Here is a 12,500-nt window from a genome sequence, read left to right as displayed (position 1 = left end):
GAGGAAGAGGAGGAGAGAGAGGAGGAGGGAGAAGGGAGGGAGGAGAGGGAGAGGAGAGAGGAGAGGAGGAAGAGGGAGGAGAGGAGGAGGAAGGAAGGAGGGAGGGAGGGAGGAGGGAGGAAGGAGGGAGAGAGGAGAGAGGGAGGAGAGGGGGAGAGAGAGGAAGGGAGGAGAGAAGAGAGGAGGTTGAGGGAGGGAGGGAGAAAGAGAGAAGGAAAGAAGGAGAGAGAGAGAGAGCAGAGAGAGAGAGGGAGGGAGGAGAGGGAGAGAGAGAGAGAGGGAGAGGGAGGAGAGAGAGAGAGAGAGAGAGAGAGGGAGGGAGAGGAGAGAGAGAGAGAGAGAGAGAGAGAGAGAGAGAGAGAGAGAGAGAAAGGGAGAGAGAGAGAGAGAGAAAGAGGGAAAGAGTATGAGGTAAAGTAAACTACTGAGGCAAATGTTATTATTCCAACAGAAAGAGGAACAAAGAAAAGTTTTGAGAATTAATTTAATTCCTTGTATACATTATATACTTTTTTTCTGTTGTTCTTGATGATTAGTGAATAGAGTTATTAAAGTTAATTCATGTTATGATTTTTCTTTTTTCCTTTTAACTTGCATCCCTCCAAGTCTCCCCCAAGTTGCATGGGTTTGACCTCTGTTCCTCCCCAGGGCTGCTGGAGATGCTTGACATCACCGTGTCCCCCTTGAGAAAAGAGCTGGTGTTCATTTGCTATTCGTGTAAGATGGTATTCAGTAATTACACCATGGCCAAGTCGGCCTTCAAGGAGAAAGAGAAGGAGGCCCTGAAGTTACTGACTGAGCCCGTGGAGAGGAATGAGCAGGGCCAGTTGCCCTTTGTGCCGTACCTCAAGCGAAAGTTCATGCACAGACCTAACTCGGAAATCCCCCTGGCTAGACCGACCAAGTACCAGAAGGTGGAGAACTCAGCTTCCGTCGCTAACTCGGCCACACTGCCACAGAGACCAGGGGGTGCGGGGGGTACTGCTGGGGGAACGGGCGAGCCAGTGAACCACAGCAAGGAACCACACAGCCAGAACCACAGCCACGCAAGAAGAGGGGACGGGAGTGCTTCCTACGTGAGCTCGGTGAGTCCTTTTTCCTTGGTTTCTTACCATTTCAGAGGAAGCAAATTATACAAGTTTGGGTTATCATAGGAATTCACGCATAGGTAATGTATTTATTTGTTATTATTTTTATTATCATTTTCTAATTTTTATCATTATTCTTTTAATAGAAGTCTATAAGCCATTGATTTAATGAATGAGACTAGAAAGCACTGTAGTGTATAATGATCATCTAATTATGATAACATACCATAGGATTTTCATTAAAAAGTAGCATTGTGTTGTGTGAGTTATTATTATTTTTTATTGTTCTGTTCCATAGTCCACTTGGATCATAGTTTTAATTGTTCTGTGCCGAGGAAACTTCCAGCTAGTTTCTTTATTTTTTGCTAGGAAACTATTTTTTCTGATTCTTATGTATGTTGCTTTTTAGCATATGAAACATTAACTGTATGTTAATTTACATGCACTTATACAGATATATATAATCCGATATTCATTTATGTTTATTTGAACTTTATTTTGATAGTGTTTCATATATGGAATAGAGAATGAAATGCACACGTAATTTTTTCTTAAGTTTTGTGTACTGATCAAGAAGAAAATGTTAACAAACCCATTTTTTTCTCCCCATTGTGCAGAAGGTGAAGAATTTCAGATCAGAAGTCGCAAAATTATTAGAGCAAGGTTTCTACAGATCGGCCATCAGAAAACTTTGGAAGAACAGCAAAAAGTTCCGGGGGAGCCTATTAACATTCCTCAGCGTCATCATTAAGAATGAAATGAAAGGTACGTTTATAGGATTCGATAGACATTGAGTGACTTGATTTACAGAACAACGAATTTGTGATATTTGTAGTGGATTAAACGGTTGATGTAATTTAAGATCTGCTAGGTTTCCTGAATGCTACTGATACTAAATTGAAATTTGTTATGTGGGGTTAGTTAACTAAATGAGATGATATTGTATGTTGTTCTTTAATTGTTTGAAAAGTATTTGATGAAGTATTTATCTTGATTATGATTGTATGTGATGGATTGAGCAGTTCAGAGTATATTTGAATGGTAATTTACAAAAAGCAAGATATATTAATTAAATGATGGATTAGGTAAGCTTATTGTGAGCTTTAATTACTTCTAGGTTATATATATATATATTTTTTTTTTTTTGACAAACTAAATGCTTTTTTTTACTAAATATTCTAATCAAGTATTTGCATGAGGATGTTGATCACTAGAAGAAAAATATTGTGTTTAGTTGATTTCCCTATAGCTTATTGATAATGTACTGACAGTGATTTCAATCTATTTCTTGTTATATGGTAGTAGCCATTATAAAGTTTATGAAAATAAAGGCTAAGAGTTTGCCATATTGTATTGGTTATTAGTGTAGAGAAACAAAGAATCATTTTAATGTCTAAATAATCATAAACTTTAAAATGGTTGGTGCAAATTATTCTTATGAGTGTCACCAATGTATCTTCCAGGTTTACTAAAGCATGAGACCCTCTTCACAAAGAAGATGACGGACGCAGTGAATGTAAATGATATCTCGTGGGAGCCAACTATGTCCGTGGTATCTCAGGTGGCTGAGACAACCCTCCATGTCCTGTATGCTCTCCTCGGACACCATCTCGGAAAGGGGTAGGCTGGGTTGTTTGCATGCCGGTTGGGTTGTAAAGGTTGTTTGAGGTTATTATTAATATGTTTGAGGTTATTATTAATGACTGTAGAGGTTCATAAGTGGTGATTTTCAGTTGCTTGTGTTCAGGAGATTAGAGAGTTTTTGTGTTTGAGTTTAAGAGTATTTTTGCTGAAGATTTGGGAATAGTAGAGGGGAAGATATATTTGTAAGAGGTATGTTTTAGATCTATGTAGATTTCTAATATTGGTTGAGAAAGGTATTAGAGATAATAGATGACTTTTTTTAGTAAGTGACTGAAGCAGCAGAACATGAAATAATTAAATCTGTTATCCATCACATACATGGATTTCTGGGTATAGATATTTGTTTCAAGTTATGACACTTGCCTACACAAACAAGAGGGAATTTTGATCGATTTCTTCTGGTATAAGTACAGTACCACAAATACACATTTTAGGAAAAGTTATTTACTGGGTTCCCTTGAGTTTGATTAGCAATTCCATAAACAAAATTATTTCAGAGGATTTACTGATTTTTTTTATTGTGCATGTATACCTATCTTTTACATGACTTCAGTTTAGATGACTTACAGAAGTCTTTCTTGCCCTTCACTGCAAAATTATTTGCTAAATCACATTATTGTCAATTTTATGTCTATTCACATATTTCCTGCTTAAACAAAATGACAAGAATGCCCAAGTTTAGTGGTGACATGAATCTTATCAACAGATGTATAAATATCTGTAAAAGTTAAGCCTTAAGTGTATCAGAATTGGGTTTATCATAATATGATGTTTATAGTGCACTGGCATAGTTGGTAGTATCTTTAAAGTCTGCAGCTGTTTTTCCTTTTTTTCTTGAAAAGAGTTGGTTATTTGATTTGATTTTACCATTATATAGTATCTTTTATTATTCTTGATATTGAGGAAGGATAGCACAACCATAGTATGTTAGGAAGAAGTGAGAAATGCCAATATTTGAAAAATGCCATCAAGGAAAGTTGTGCTCACTCAGTTATTTACCTTTTTATGGGAATTTTTCCTTTCACTTTACTTGTCAGTTTTAAATTGGATTTGACTCCTTTTCTGTATATTTTTTGTACTTTGTGATTCATTGAATAACACATTAAGGCAAGTTGTACGGACATTTTTGTGGAGATATATGTATCTTAGTCTTTAGAATGTACATGTTCAGCCATTTAGATTGAAGATGTCTTATTGAACTGAGGCTTTTGTCAAAATTATCGCAACTGGTACCTCAGCCATTGCTGCACTCAAGGCCGTACCAAGTTTAAGAATATAATTTTCATCTAGCCCTTGTATAGATGCGTTAGATGTGTGATGACGTCTTATTTGTTTATATATGATAATTTTATTGCTTATGTGATGTATCTTATTGTTTCATATCTTACATTTTGATTAATCAGTTTATTAAACAAATATGTACTTGATCAGGTTTGTATACTCATTCATCATAAATAAGAGATATGTTACTATGAATATCATATATATATCATATAGGTATGTCTTTTATTTCAATAAAAATAATCAAAAGAAAAACAAAATGCTGGGAGAGGTGCTAGTCACTCTTTAATTATTTGAAATAGATTAAACCTAGACATCTTCCATTTTGATGACTATAGCATGTATGTACTTAGAATGGTAATGTATGTTCATGTGGTATATTGTGTATATAAGTTGTGTGTGTATATTTATGTATATATCTATGTGTGTATTGATGTGTATGGGTGTCTTATTAGAGATGATTTATAAAGTGAATGAGTGGTATATATGCTTCGATGTGTATATCTAGTTTACCACCGAAAATATCCCTGAATAAGCTTGAGACGTGAAAGCAAAAGATAAATACATATTATTTTTCTTGTATTATGACTTATGATTATTATTTTATCTGACATTCAACTTTCATAGTATATCTAGATCATAGCATAGAGTTCATAGCAAAATGAGTGACCCAATCAGCTAAATTATGATAGGAAAGACAGACACAGAATAATGTTCTTGATTATCTTATGCAAGGTTAGATTATAAGACAGGTAGCCTGACTTCTATTAGGCCATTGAACCCAAAAATTAAATTAACTTTTTCCGTTGAGTATTCTTGCGGCTTTTTATGGATTGAAACATTCCATTATCAATGATAAAGGAGTGGAATTTCTCTTTTACTTCTGGTGATTGTAATAGTATCAAGGGAATTATGCAAACTATATCAGATATCTTATGGAGGACAGTCAGTGGCTAAAGGAGATGAAATCATTACCTCCATTCTCTTTTTTCCCCTGGTTAGTCTGTGCGATTTTTACAGTAAATGTCTCTTCAACGTATTTTCTTTGAAATTAGTTCAGTAATGACAATGATAAGAAAAGATTGGAGAACAAACCAAGGAAGAGAAATAAAAATGAACTCAGTATTTGCAGTGAATGAAGGCAAAAATGCGGGGCCTAGCGCTGCAGTTGCCAATTAGGATTTATATCGAGAGAGATTGATGTTGCCTGTTTTAAGTTTACTTTATCTCCTGTATGCGAATCGACTTTGTTCTCTCTCATGGACTCTGACTCAGTACATACAAGACCACCATAGACAGACAGCCTTGTCTTTACCCCCCAAAGGTCCAGTGAAGCACAAGCAGCCAAGCAAAGTTTCATCGGCATCTTGTTGTCCATGGCACTCTACAAGCGGTATAAAGGTCGGGCCAACTTCCTCCCCCTGCTGCACTCCCTCTATCTCCATAACAACGGCACTTCTTTAAAGGTGCAAGCTCTTAACGTGTTGTCTTCGAGGGGTTAACACGGTCCATTTTGGGGGTCTTTGAGCTGTGTGTTTGATTTGATTTTCTTTTTCTGATTTATTTAATGTTTGTGTACTTTTTAAGTAAATGTTTCTTTGTTTTTTATTATTATTGCTTCTGTTCTTAAGATTTTTATTTCTATTTTCTGTTAGCTAATAAAGGTAATGGATGTTTTTTGTTTGTTTTTCAAAATTCAAATTATTGTTAATGTTTTTGTTTTCATGTTTCTCTTTTTTATGTATTTTATTTATTAGAATATTTTTTGATAGATATTTTTGCGTATCTGAAGCATTCTGGATTTGTTTATTACTTTACTTTTTTTTGTTTTCTTTTTATATTGGGGCTTGAATACTGCGCTTTCATTCTTGCTTTCGTTTCTTTGGAAGGTGCGTATCCAACTCTTTCTTGCTGGTTCTTTGCAAAATGTTGTAGAGTATTTGAGGCTTCCTCTTAATTTACATCTTTAGCCAGGTTGACTTTGTAGTTTTTTTTTCTTGTCTCTCAAATAGGATTTTATGAAGTTATTTAATATGAATAATGAATATCCTTGCTCTGTAAGTCTATAACTTTAGACCTTAACCTTCTGTTTCTTGTCCCTCTCTCTCTCTCTCTTCCCCTGCCCTTGACCCCCTTCCTCTCCTCCTCCCTCCCTATCCTTCTAGTCCTTCCCCGCCTCCCTTCCGCCCCTCGTCCCCCTTCCCTCTTTTCCCTTACTCTTATCCCTCCTCTCTTTCTCCCCCTCCTCCCCTCTCCCCCCCTTCTCCTCTCCCTCTCTCCTTTGTCATCTCCTTCCTCTTTCCCCTCTCCCTATCTCACTACCTCTCTCCTTCTCCCTTCCCTTCTCTGCTCCTACCTTTCCCTCTCCCCTTTTCTTCCCCCTTTCTCTTCCTCTTCATTTTTTTTCTATTTCCTTCTAGCTCTTTCTATCTCTCTCTCTCACTCCTTCCCCCTCTCTACTCCCTCTCCTGTGCCTGCTCCCCCTCCCCTTCCCCTTCCCTTTCCATATCCTGTCTGTGAGCTCGACATTAAATACAAGTAGCATTTTGATAATCATACCATAATCTATCGCCTTATTTATTTCTCTATCTGTTTCTTCAACATACAGGTAAATAGAACGCTACATGAAATTGGCCTCACCACTCCCCCCTGCAAGCTGTTTGAGGTGTTGAGGCAGTATTCGACAGTGCCGTCAGACCCCGTGTGGGATTGGAAGGATGAGGTTGAGGTAGGGAACCGTTGCATGTCTATCTATCTGTTTTGCAAGTATGGTGTTGTGTCTGAGTGAGTGTACGTGGTGGTGAATTTCTGGCATTTTAGGAAGCTTGGAGAAAGTTGTCTTTGGGTAATCACAAGGATGAGGTTTTATGTGGGTATATAAGTTTGGTAACATTTTTGAGGATGTGGCCTTTTTGAGTGGTTTGTGTTAACGATGGATGTTTGTTTTTGCTTTATATTTGGAAGGTCATGTATGATTATCTGAGTGTTTGTTTAATAAGGCCTAAAACAAAAAAAGCAATAAACTTTGGTTCAGGTAACAGACTCCCTCTGGATTTTTGTTTTATTTTAGATTTTTTATTTTATTTTGAGAAGGGATAGAATGAACCTGTTTGTGGACATCAGTTCACTCTAAACCCTGCTTATCAGACCTAAATATTACACTGGAAGAATAAAACTGAAGTTTAGATTGAAAATATAAATCTTGTTTATTTTTTTAAAGCCTCAGTCAGAGGGCTTCCATTTTGATATCACATCAGCTAGTGGCAGTTGATGTGATGGAGTCCCTGTGGCATGAGGTTTGCTCAGTGTGCTTTGGCAATCATACATATATCTGTTGTGGAGCTAAGGGGTTGTGATTTTGGCAATACTTTTGAAAACTAGGGTTTTAGATTTGTGGTAGATGGGAAATGAGCAATAGAAATTTTTGAGTGGGTGTTTTTTGGGGCAAAAAATACAGTCGGTTGGGTTACCTGAACCAAAGTTTTTTTTGTTGTTTACGGTGCAGCTTATTTGAAGAAATGACTTTTTTTCCCAATCGTTTCCCAAATATTTGTTTATACATTTGATTTATATATTTGTATTTACTATACTGATGTTTTCTGAAAGTCTTCTGAGAAACTGACATAGCTGTACTGTCTGAAAATTACCAGTATTTGTATCTGTAGGGGAATCCTACTAGGCTCTCAGAATCCATTCACACTGCCTGTTATTTGGAAGTAGTCATATTCCATTATGTATGATGTCTTCATTCATTCCACTCAGAAAAGTACCATAAGTCATGCTAAGGTTATGCTGTATTAATTTTTTTTTTATGGGGATTTTCAAGACAGGGTTTATGGATGAAGGACGGGTTATTGTATTTGTGTGTGTGTAGATAAGTATGTACGCACTTTGATAATACATAGGTAATTGGTCTGAATTTTGCTCTTATCTATTTTTACAGCGTGCACTCAAAATCGTCCACCATAGACCAACACCTTCCCCACGGAAATACAATGCAGAAAGAAGGAAATCCCGTAGTGTTCTTCCAAAACCAACTACAGGTAGTATGAAAATCGGTGACCAAGGGACCAAAAAAGGGAATTTTCTCTTCCTTTTCTTCTTCATCTTGTGATTACAATTTTCACTTTTTTTATTGGGTTGTAGCTGTAGCTTGATGCAGCAGGAAACTACATGTTCCCTATTTGATTAGTATTTCCTTTCTTTTTATTTGGGATTGGAAGTTTTGTTGTGGGGACTATAAGACAAAACAGAATTAGAGATTGATGACTTTAGTAGAAAGTACCAGCAGTGAATTATTGTTTACTCATCGACCTGATAATGTGTGCTGTCTTACTATTGACACTACAGCTACTTGGTAAGGTTGCTCTGGCTAAATGCTGTTCTGAGAAAGACTTGTAAAGCATTGTTAGGAGGCGAGAAATTTATATTGATTATGGTCAGAAGAGAGATTAGTCATAGTTCTTATTTATGGCAAAAGTATGAGTCAAGACATAGAATAGCTATTCTCTTTGTCAGTAATATTGAATTTAGGCTATATACAAGACTTACTGAAAAAAGTGAATCAGTGACACATCAGCTGTTGGATATTACATTATTTAATGTTGATTATGTTGCATAAATAGATAAAGTTTAGTCATTTTTGTTAGAAGAAATTTGACTCCACATTCTCATAGACTTCTTTTTCTATGCCTGTGACACATCAGTGATCTCGTATAGCCTATGCTGGGATTCCATCCAGCACCCGCAGTACTCCTCACATAGCCAGAAGAAGAACCCTGATCCACTGATGGCACAGGCTTATGCTGCCAGGAACAGGGTGCCTTTCCTCATGACGTACAAGGACCCGGACATCCGCCTAGCTGACAACATCTCCTTTGAGGAGTTTGTTCCCGACTCTGAGGACTTCATTCGAGTGAGGGAGCAGATGAAGAAGGAGGTGCAGAAGATCCTCATCAAGTATCTGAAGGTGTTCAATAAACTGACTGTCACAGAGCACCACCAGTACTCAGACCTCATGATGCAGAAGAATTACACGGTGAGGGAATGTTACTTGTGTATTTATGTCTCGTCCTATCTATATATCTTATTCATATGTATGAATATAGGTTTTCTATCATATATATATATATTGTCAGACTTTCATTTCAAAAGCAAAGATTTTGAACTCATGATCTCTAACTTGCTTACAGGTTGATCTAGGGTCTGTCTTCAAAAGTCCAACAGACAATGGTAATGTGGCTCTCATACTGAAAGACCTTAAGATGTACATGCCCTCTGATGAAGGGGAGGCCACCCCACTCTGCGTATTTGGGAACAAGCGAAGCGTTGAAAGGATGGTGTGTGCCAAGGATGTCATGTCTTGTTTCTCAGAAAAGGAGGACAGATTAGATGGCCTGGAACCCTGTGTGACAGATTATGGACGTCAAATACTCTTAGCTCAGGTATGGGATGGATTGTATGAAAATATCACCAGCTCAGGCAGAGGTTGTTTTCTGTATTACTTAACATCAGCTTACATATAACTAAACTATTTAGGCAGTCCACTTTAAGTTCCAAAGATTCATTCAGTGAATATTGATCTTGTGTATTTCTGACTAAGATATATTTGAAACCAGTTAATTATATCTCTTGGTTTGTGAAGATATTCGTTCTCATTCATACCTGCATATGCTGCAATGAATACGGTTTATTCATCTCTTGCAGGATATCATCAAAATCTTCTATCCAAGTGATTTAACAAGTGAGAGTGGAAGCCTGCACCACATCTGCAGCAGTTTCAAACCAGGAGTCACGAGAAGTGAAAACCCAGACTTCAAGGCTATCACCTCTTTGCTCGAGCTGGTTGCTCATGGACACACGATGGCCATGGCCAAGCAGAAGCTGCACTTGCTGATGCCCGGTGGGAATAGCCTGAGCAACGAGGAGAGGAAGAGAATACTAGAGAAGATCTCTGAGGAAATTGTGAATGAGATCTGGCCCAAGATTGACACAGCGTCCTTCGATGCCGTGCGGCAGTCAAGTGAGCCAGTTAGAGACGGAGGTAATTTGGACCTGAAAGAGAAAGAAAAAAGTTTTTAGAATTCTTCCAATGACTTGTAGAATTCTGATAATTTTTTTTTCTCTGATTTTTTAAACTGAATCGCCGTCTTTCTCCTCTCAGAGTGTTCCTTTGGGGACTGCGTCAATTTCAAGGACAAGGCCCTGCTTCCATGCACAGAGCGTTGCAGCCGCCCCTTCTATTTCTGCTGCAAGAAGCCCCTGAATGACGGTCTCGTGGAATGCGGCCGCAGGGAAAACTGCCCTCGCGGTGCCTGGTTCCACCTCAACAAGAAGTGCTCGGGATTGTCAGAAGCACCTGAAGGTAATTTATCCTATCCTTTTTCTCTTTCTCTGTTGCTCTCTCTTTTTCTCTCTTTTTCTGTTTCATTGTCTATCTAATTTTCATATTCCTTCATTTTTTTATTTTCTTTCTCCTTCTCTCTCTCTTACTCTCTCTCACTCTCTCTCTCACTCTCTCTCACTCTCTCTCACTCTCTCTCACTCTCTCTCACTCTCTCTCACTCTCTCTCACTCTCCTCTCTCTCTCTCTCTCTCTCTCTCTCTCTCTCTCTCTCTCTCTCTCTCTCTCTCTCTCTCTTTCGCTGTTTCTCTCTCTCTCTCTCTCTCTCTCTCTCTCTCTCACTCTCTCTCACTCTCTCTCACTCTCTCTCACTCTCTCTCACTCTCTCTCACTCTCTCTCACTCTCTCTCACTCTCTCTCCCTTTCGTTCTTTCCCTCTTTCGTTCTCTCTCTCTCTCTCTCTCTCTCTCTCTCTCTCTCTCTCTCTCCCTTTCGTTCTCTCTCTCTCTCTCTCTCTCTCTCTCAATTATGTTTGAATCGTTTTGATATATTTTGCTTAGGTGATGGACTTATAGATTATGTAATTAATTCAGAAGAATGTTGTTATATTGATTTACATTATTGTTTTATGGAAAAAAAAAAATGTTCTATATCTATCTGCCTATCTATCTATATACATATATGTTTGTATTCATATGTATTTATTTTTTTATTTGTTTATTTATTTATGTATTTATATATGCATATGAAAGTATATGTATCTATTTGCTGTGCTCAGTGTAAGGCATGAGGCAGCAATATTATATTGTTATGATATTTGAAACTTACTGATTTGTTATTAAGTGATAATGATATTTGATATTTGTAGACATTTTGTATTGCTTTTAAAAGTTTTTTGTTATCAGTTCTTATCATTTTTGTTGATTTTTCTCTGCATATGACACATTACTACTGCAATTTTTGTTTCATTTTATTGCAAGTTCTATTTAAGCCAAATTAGCAAATAATCAGACTTGTAGATGCAAAGAGCCATGAAGCATTTGTTATCAAAATTGTTTTACCAACAGATGACTGGCTTTGCAGCTCCTGCGCAGCCAACATAGATAAGCTGAGGCAAGTGGAGCAGGTGGACCGGGTGTGGGAGTACCACCGCGGCCTCCTGTGGTATTGCCTTTTCTTCTGGGTGGCCAACTCAGCCGAGCGCCAAGGGAATGGATGGCTGCTGCACGCGGTCTGGAAAGTGTGCATGCCTATTTTCGAGAACCACGGCCACACCGAGTTCTTGCACCTGGGCTATTCCTTCCTCTCGGGTGTGTATGGATGATGGGAATTTGAAGTATTGGAAGTAGGTTGATGTTGAGAGGTTTATGAAATTGACCCCGTTCTTTGGTGTTGTATTCTGGGTATTTGGAATTAGACAAAGGTTTACCATGCATCCTGTGTGCATGTGCATGTTTATGATTATATGATATTAACTATCTATGTGTCTTATCTGTCTATCTGTGAATATGTATGAATGTTTGTATATAATTTTTTTTTTCTTACTTTCCCAAGCTCTACATATATACCCTTGTCCATATCTTGGAGATCCAAATGTTACTAATGTAAACCAACTCTCTGCAGCTGTGGCTGGAAGAATCTCCCGCATGGCTTCACATGACGCTGTTCACAACCGGACTGTGAACTTGAAAGGGGGGCCCAACAACATGAGCTGGGACAGGGCCATTGAGATATTCAACCAGGAATTCCTGCGTAAGTGTAGCGTCTGTCTGAGTGTAGCCTTGTTTTCTCTAGTGTGGATTGTTTTTATGTGATTCTCAGTGTACTTTTATTATTTTCTTAATGTTGTATTTGGGGATAAGTTGTGTTTTGTTGTATAGTGTCATGCTGTTTTTAAAGACTTTTTGATTAAGGTGTCAAGTATTGCATCAGATTTCTCCCAGTTTTCCATATGAACAGTGAGGATGGTGTTTTAATCCTTTTTTATGTTTATTTGGAACCTTGCTATTTTCTTCTTATCCAAACTTAGATTATTATTCTTTTTAATTGAAATCTTCATTTTGTTATCAGTAATTTGATTTTTATAAGCTCAATCCTCTTCTTATACATCATTAATTTTGATCGTGCTGTCTATTCACCACATT

General features: G+C 37.6%; 1 protein-coding gene across 1 annotated transcript in view; it reads left to right on the top strand.

Annotated features, from left to right (window-relative positions):
- The window catches only part of LOC113811953 (uncharacterized), a 20,338-nt gene that overhangs the window by 6,068 nt on the left and 1,770 nt on the right, over positions 1-12,500 (top strand). The window contains exons 2-13 of the mRNA XM_070124149.1: positions 649-1,085; positions 1,706-1,853; positions 2,552-2,708; positions 5,338-5,479; positions 6,622-6,741; positions 7,957-8,056; positions 8,720-9,051; positions 9,206-9,457; positions 9,720-10,056; positions 10,177-10,377; positions 11,424-11,666; positions 11,980-12,108. Coding sequence (XP_069980250.1) covers positions 649-1,085; positions 1,706-1,853; positions 2,552-2,708; positions 5,338-5,479; positions 6,622-6,741; positions 7,957-8,056; positions 8,720-9,051; positions 9,206-9,457; positions 9,720-10,056; positions 10,177-10,377; positions 11,424-11,666; positions 11,980-12,108 — 2,598 coding nt within the window. The remainder of the gene's footprint in view (positions 1-648; positions 1,086-1,705; positions 1,854-2,551; positions 2,709-5,337; positions 5,480-6,621; positions 6,742-7,956; positions 8,057-8,719; positions 9,052-9,205; positions 9,458-9,719; positions 10,057-10,176; positions 10,378-11,423; positions 11,667-11,979; positions 12,109-12,500) is intronic.

The sequence above is a fragment of the Penaeus vannamei genome, chromosome 8 (assembly GCF_042767895.1).
Source record: "Penaeus vannamei isolate JL-2024 chromosome 8, ASM4276789v1, whole genome shotgun sequence".
In the NCBI taxonomy this organism is placed as follows: domain Eukaryota; kingdom Metazoa; phylum Arthropoda; class Malacostraca; order Decapoda; family Penaeidae; genus Penaeus; species Penaeus vannamei.
This window is presented reverse-complemented; position numbering and strand designations above follow the sequence as displayed.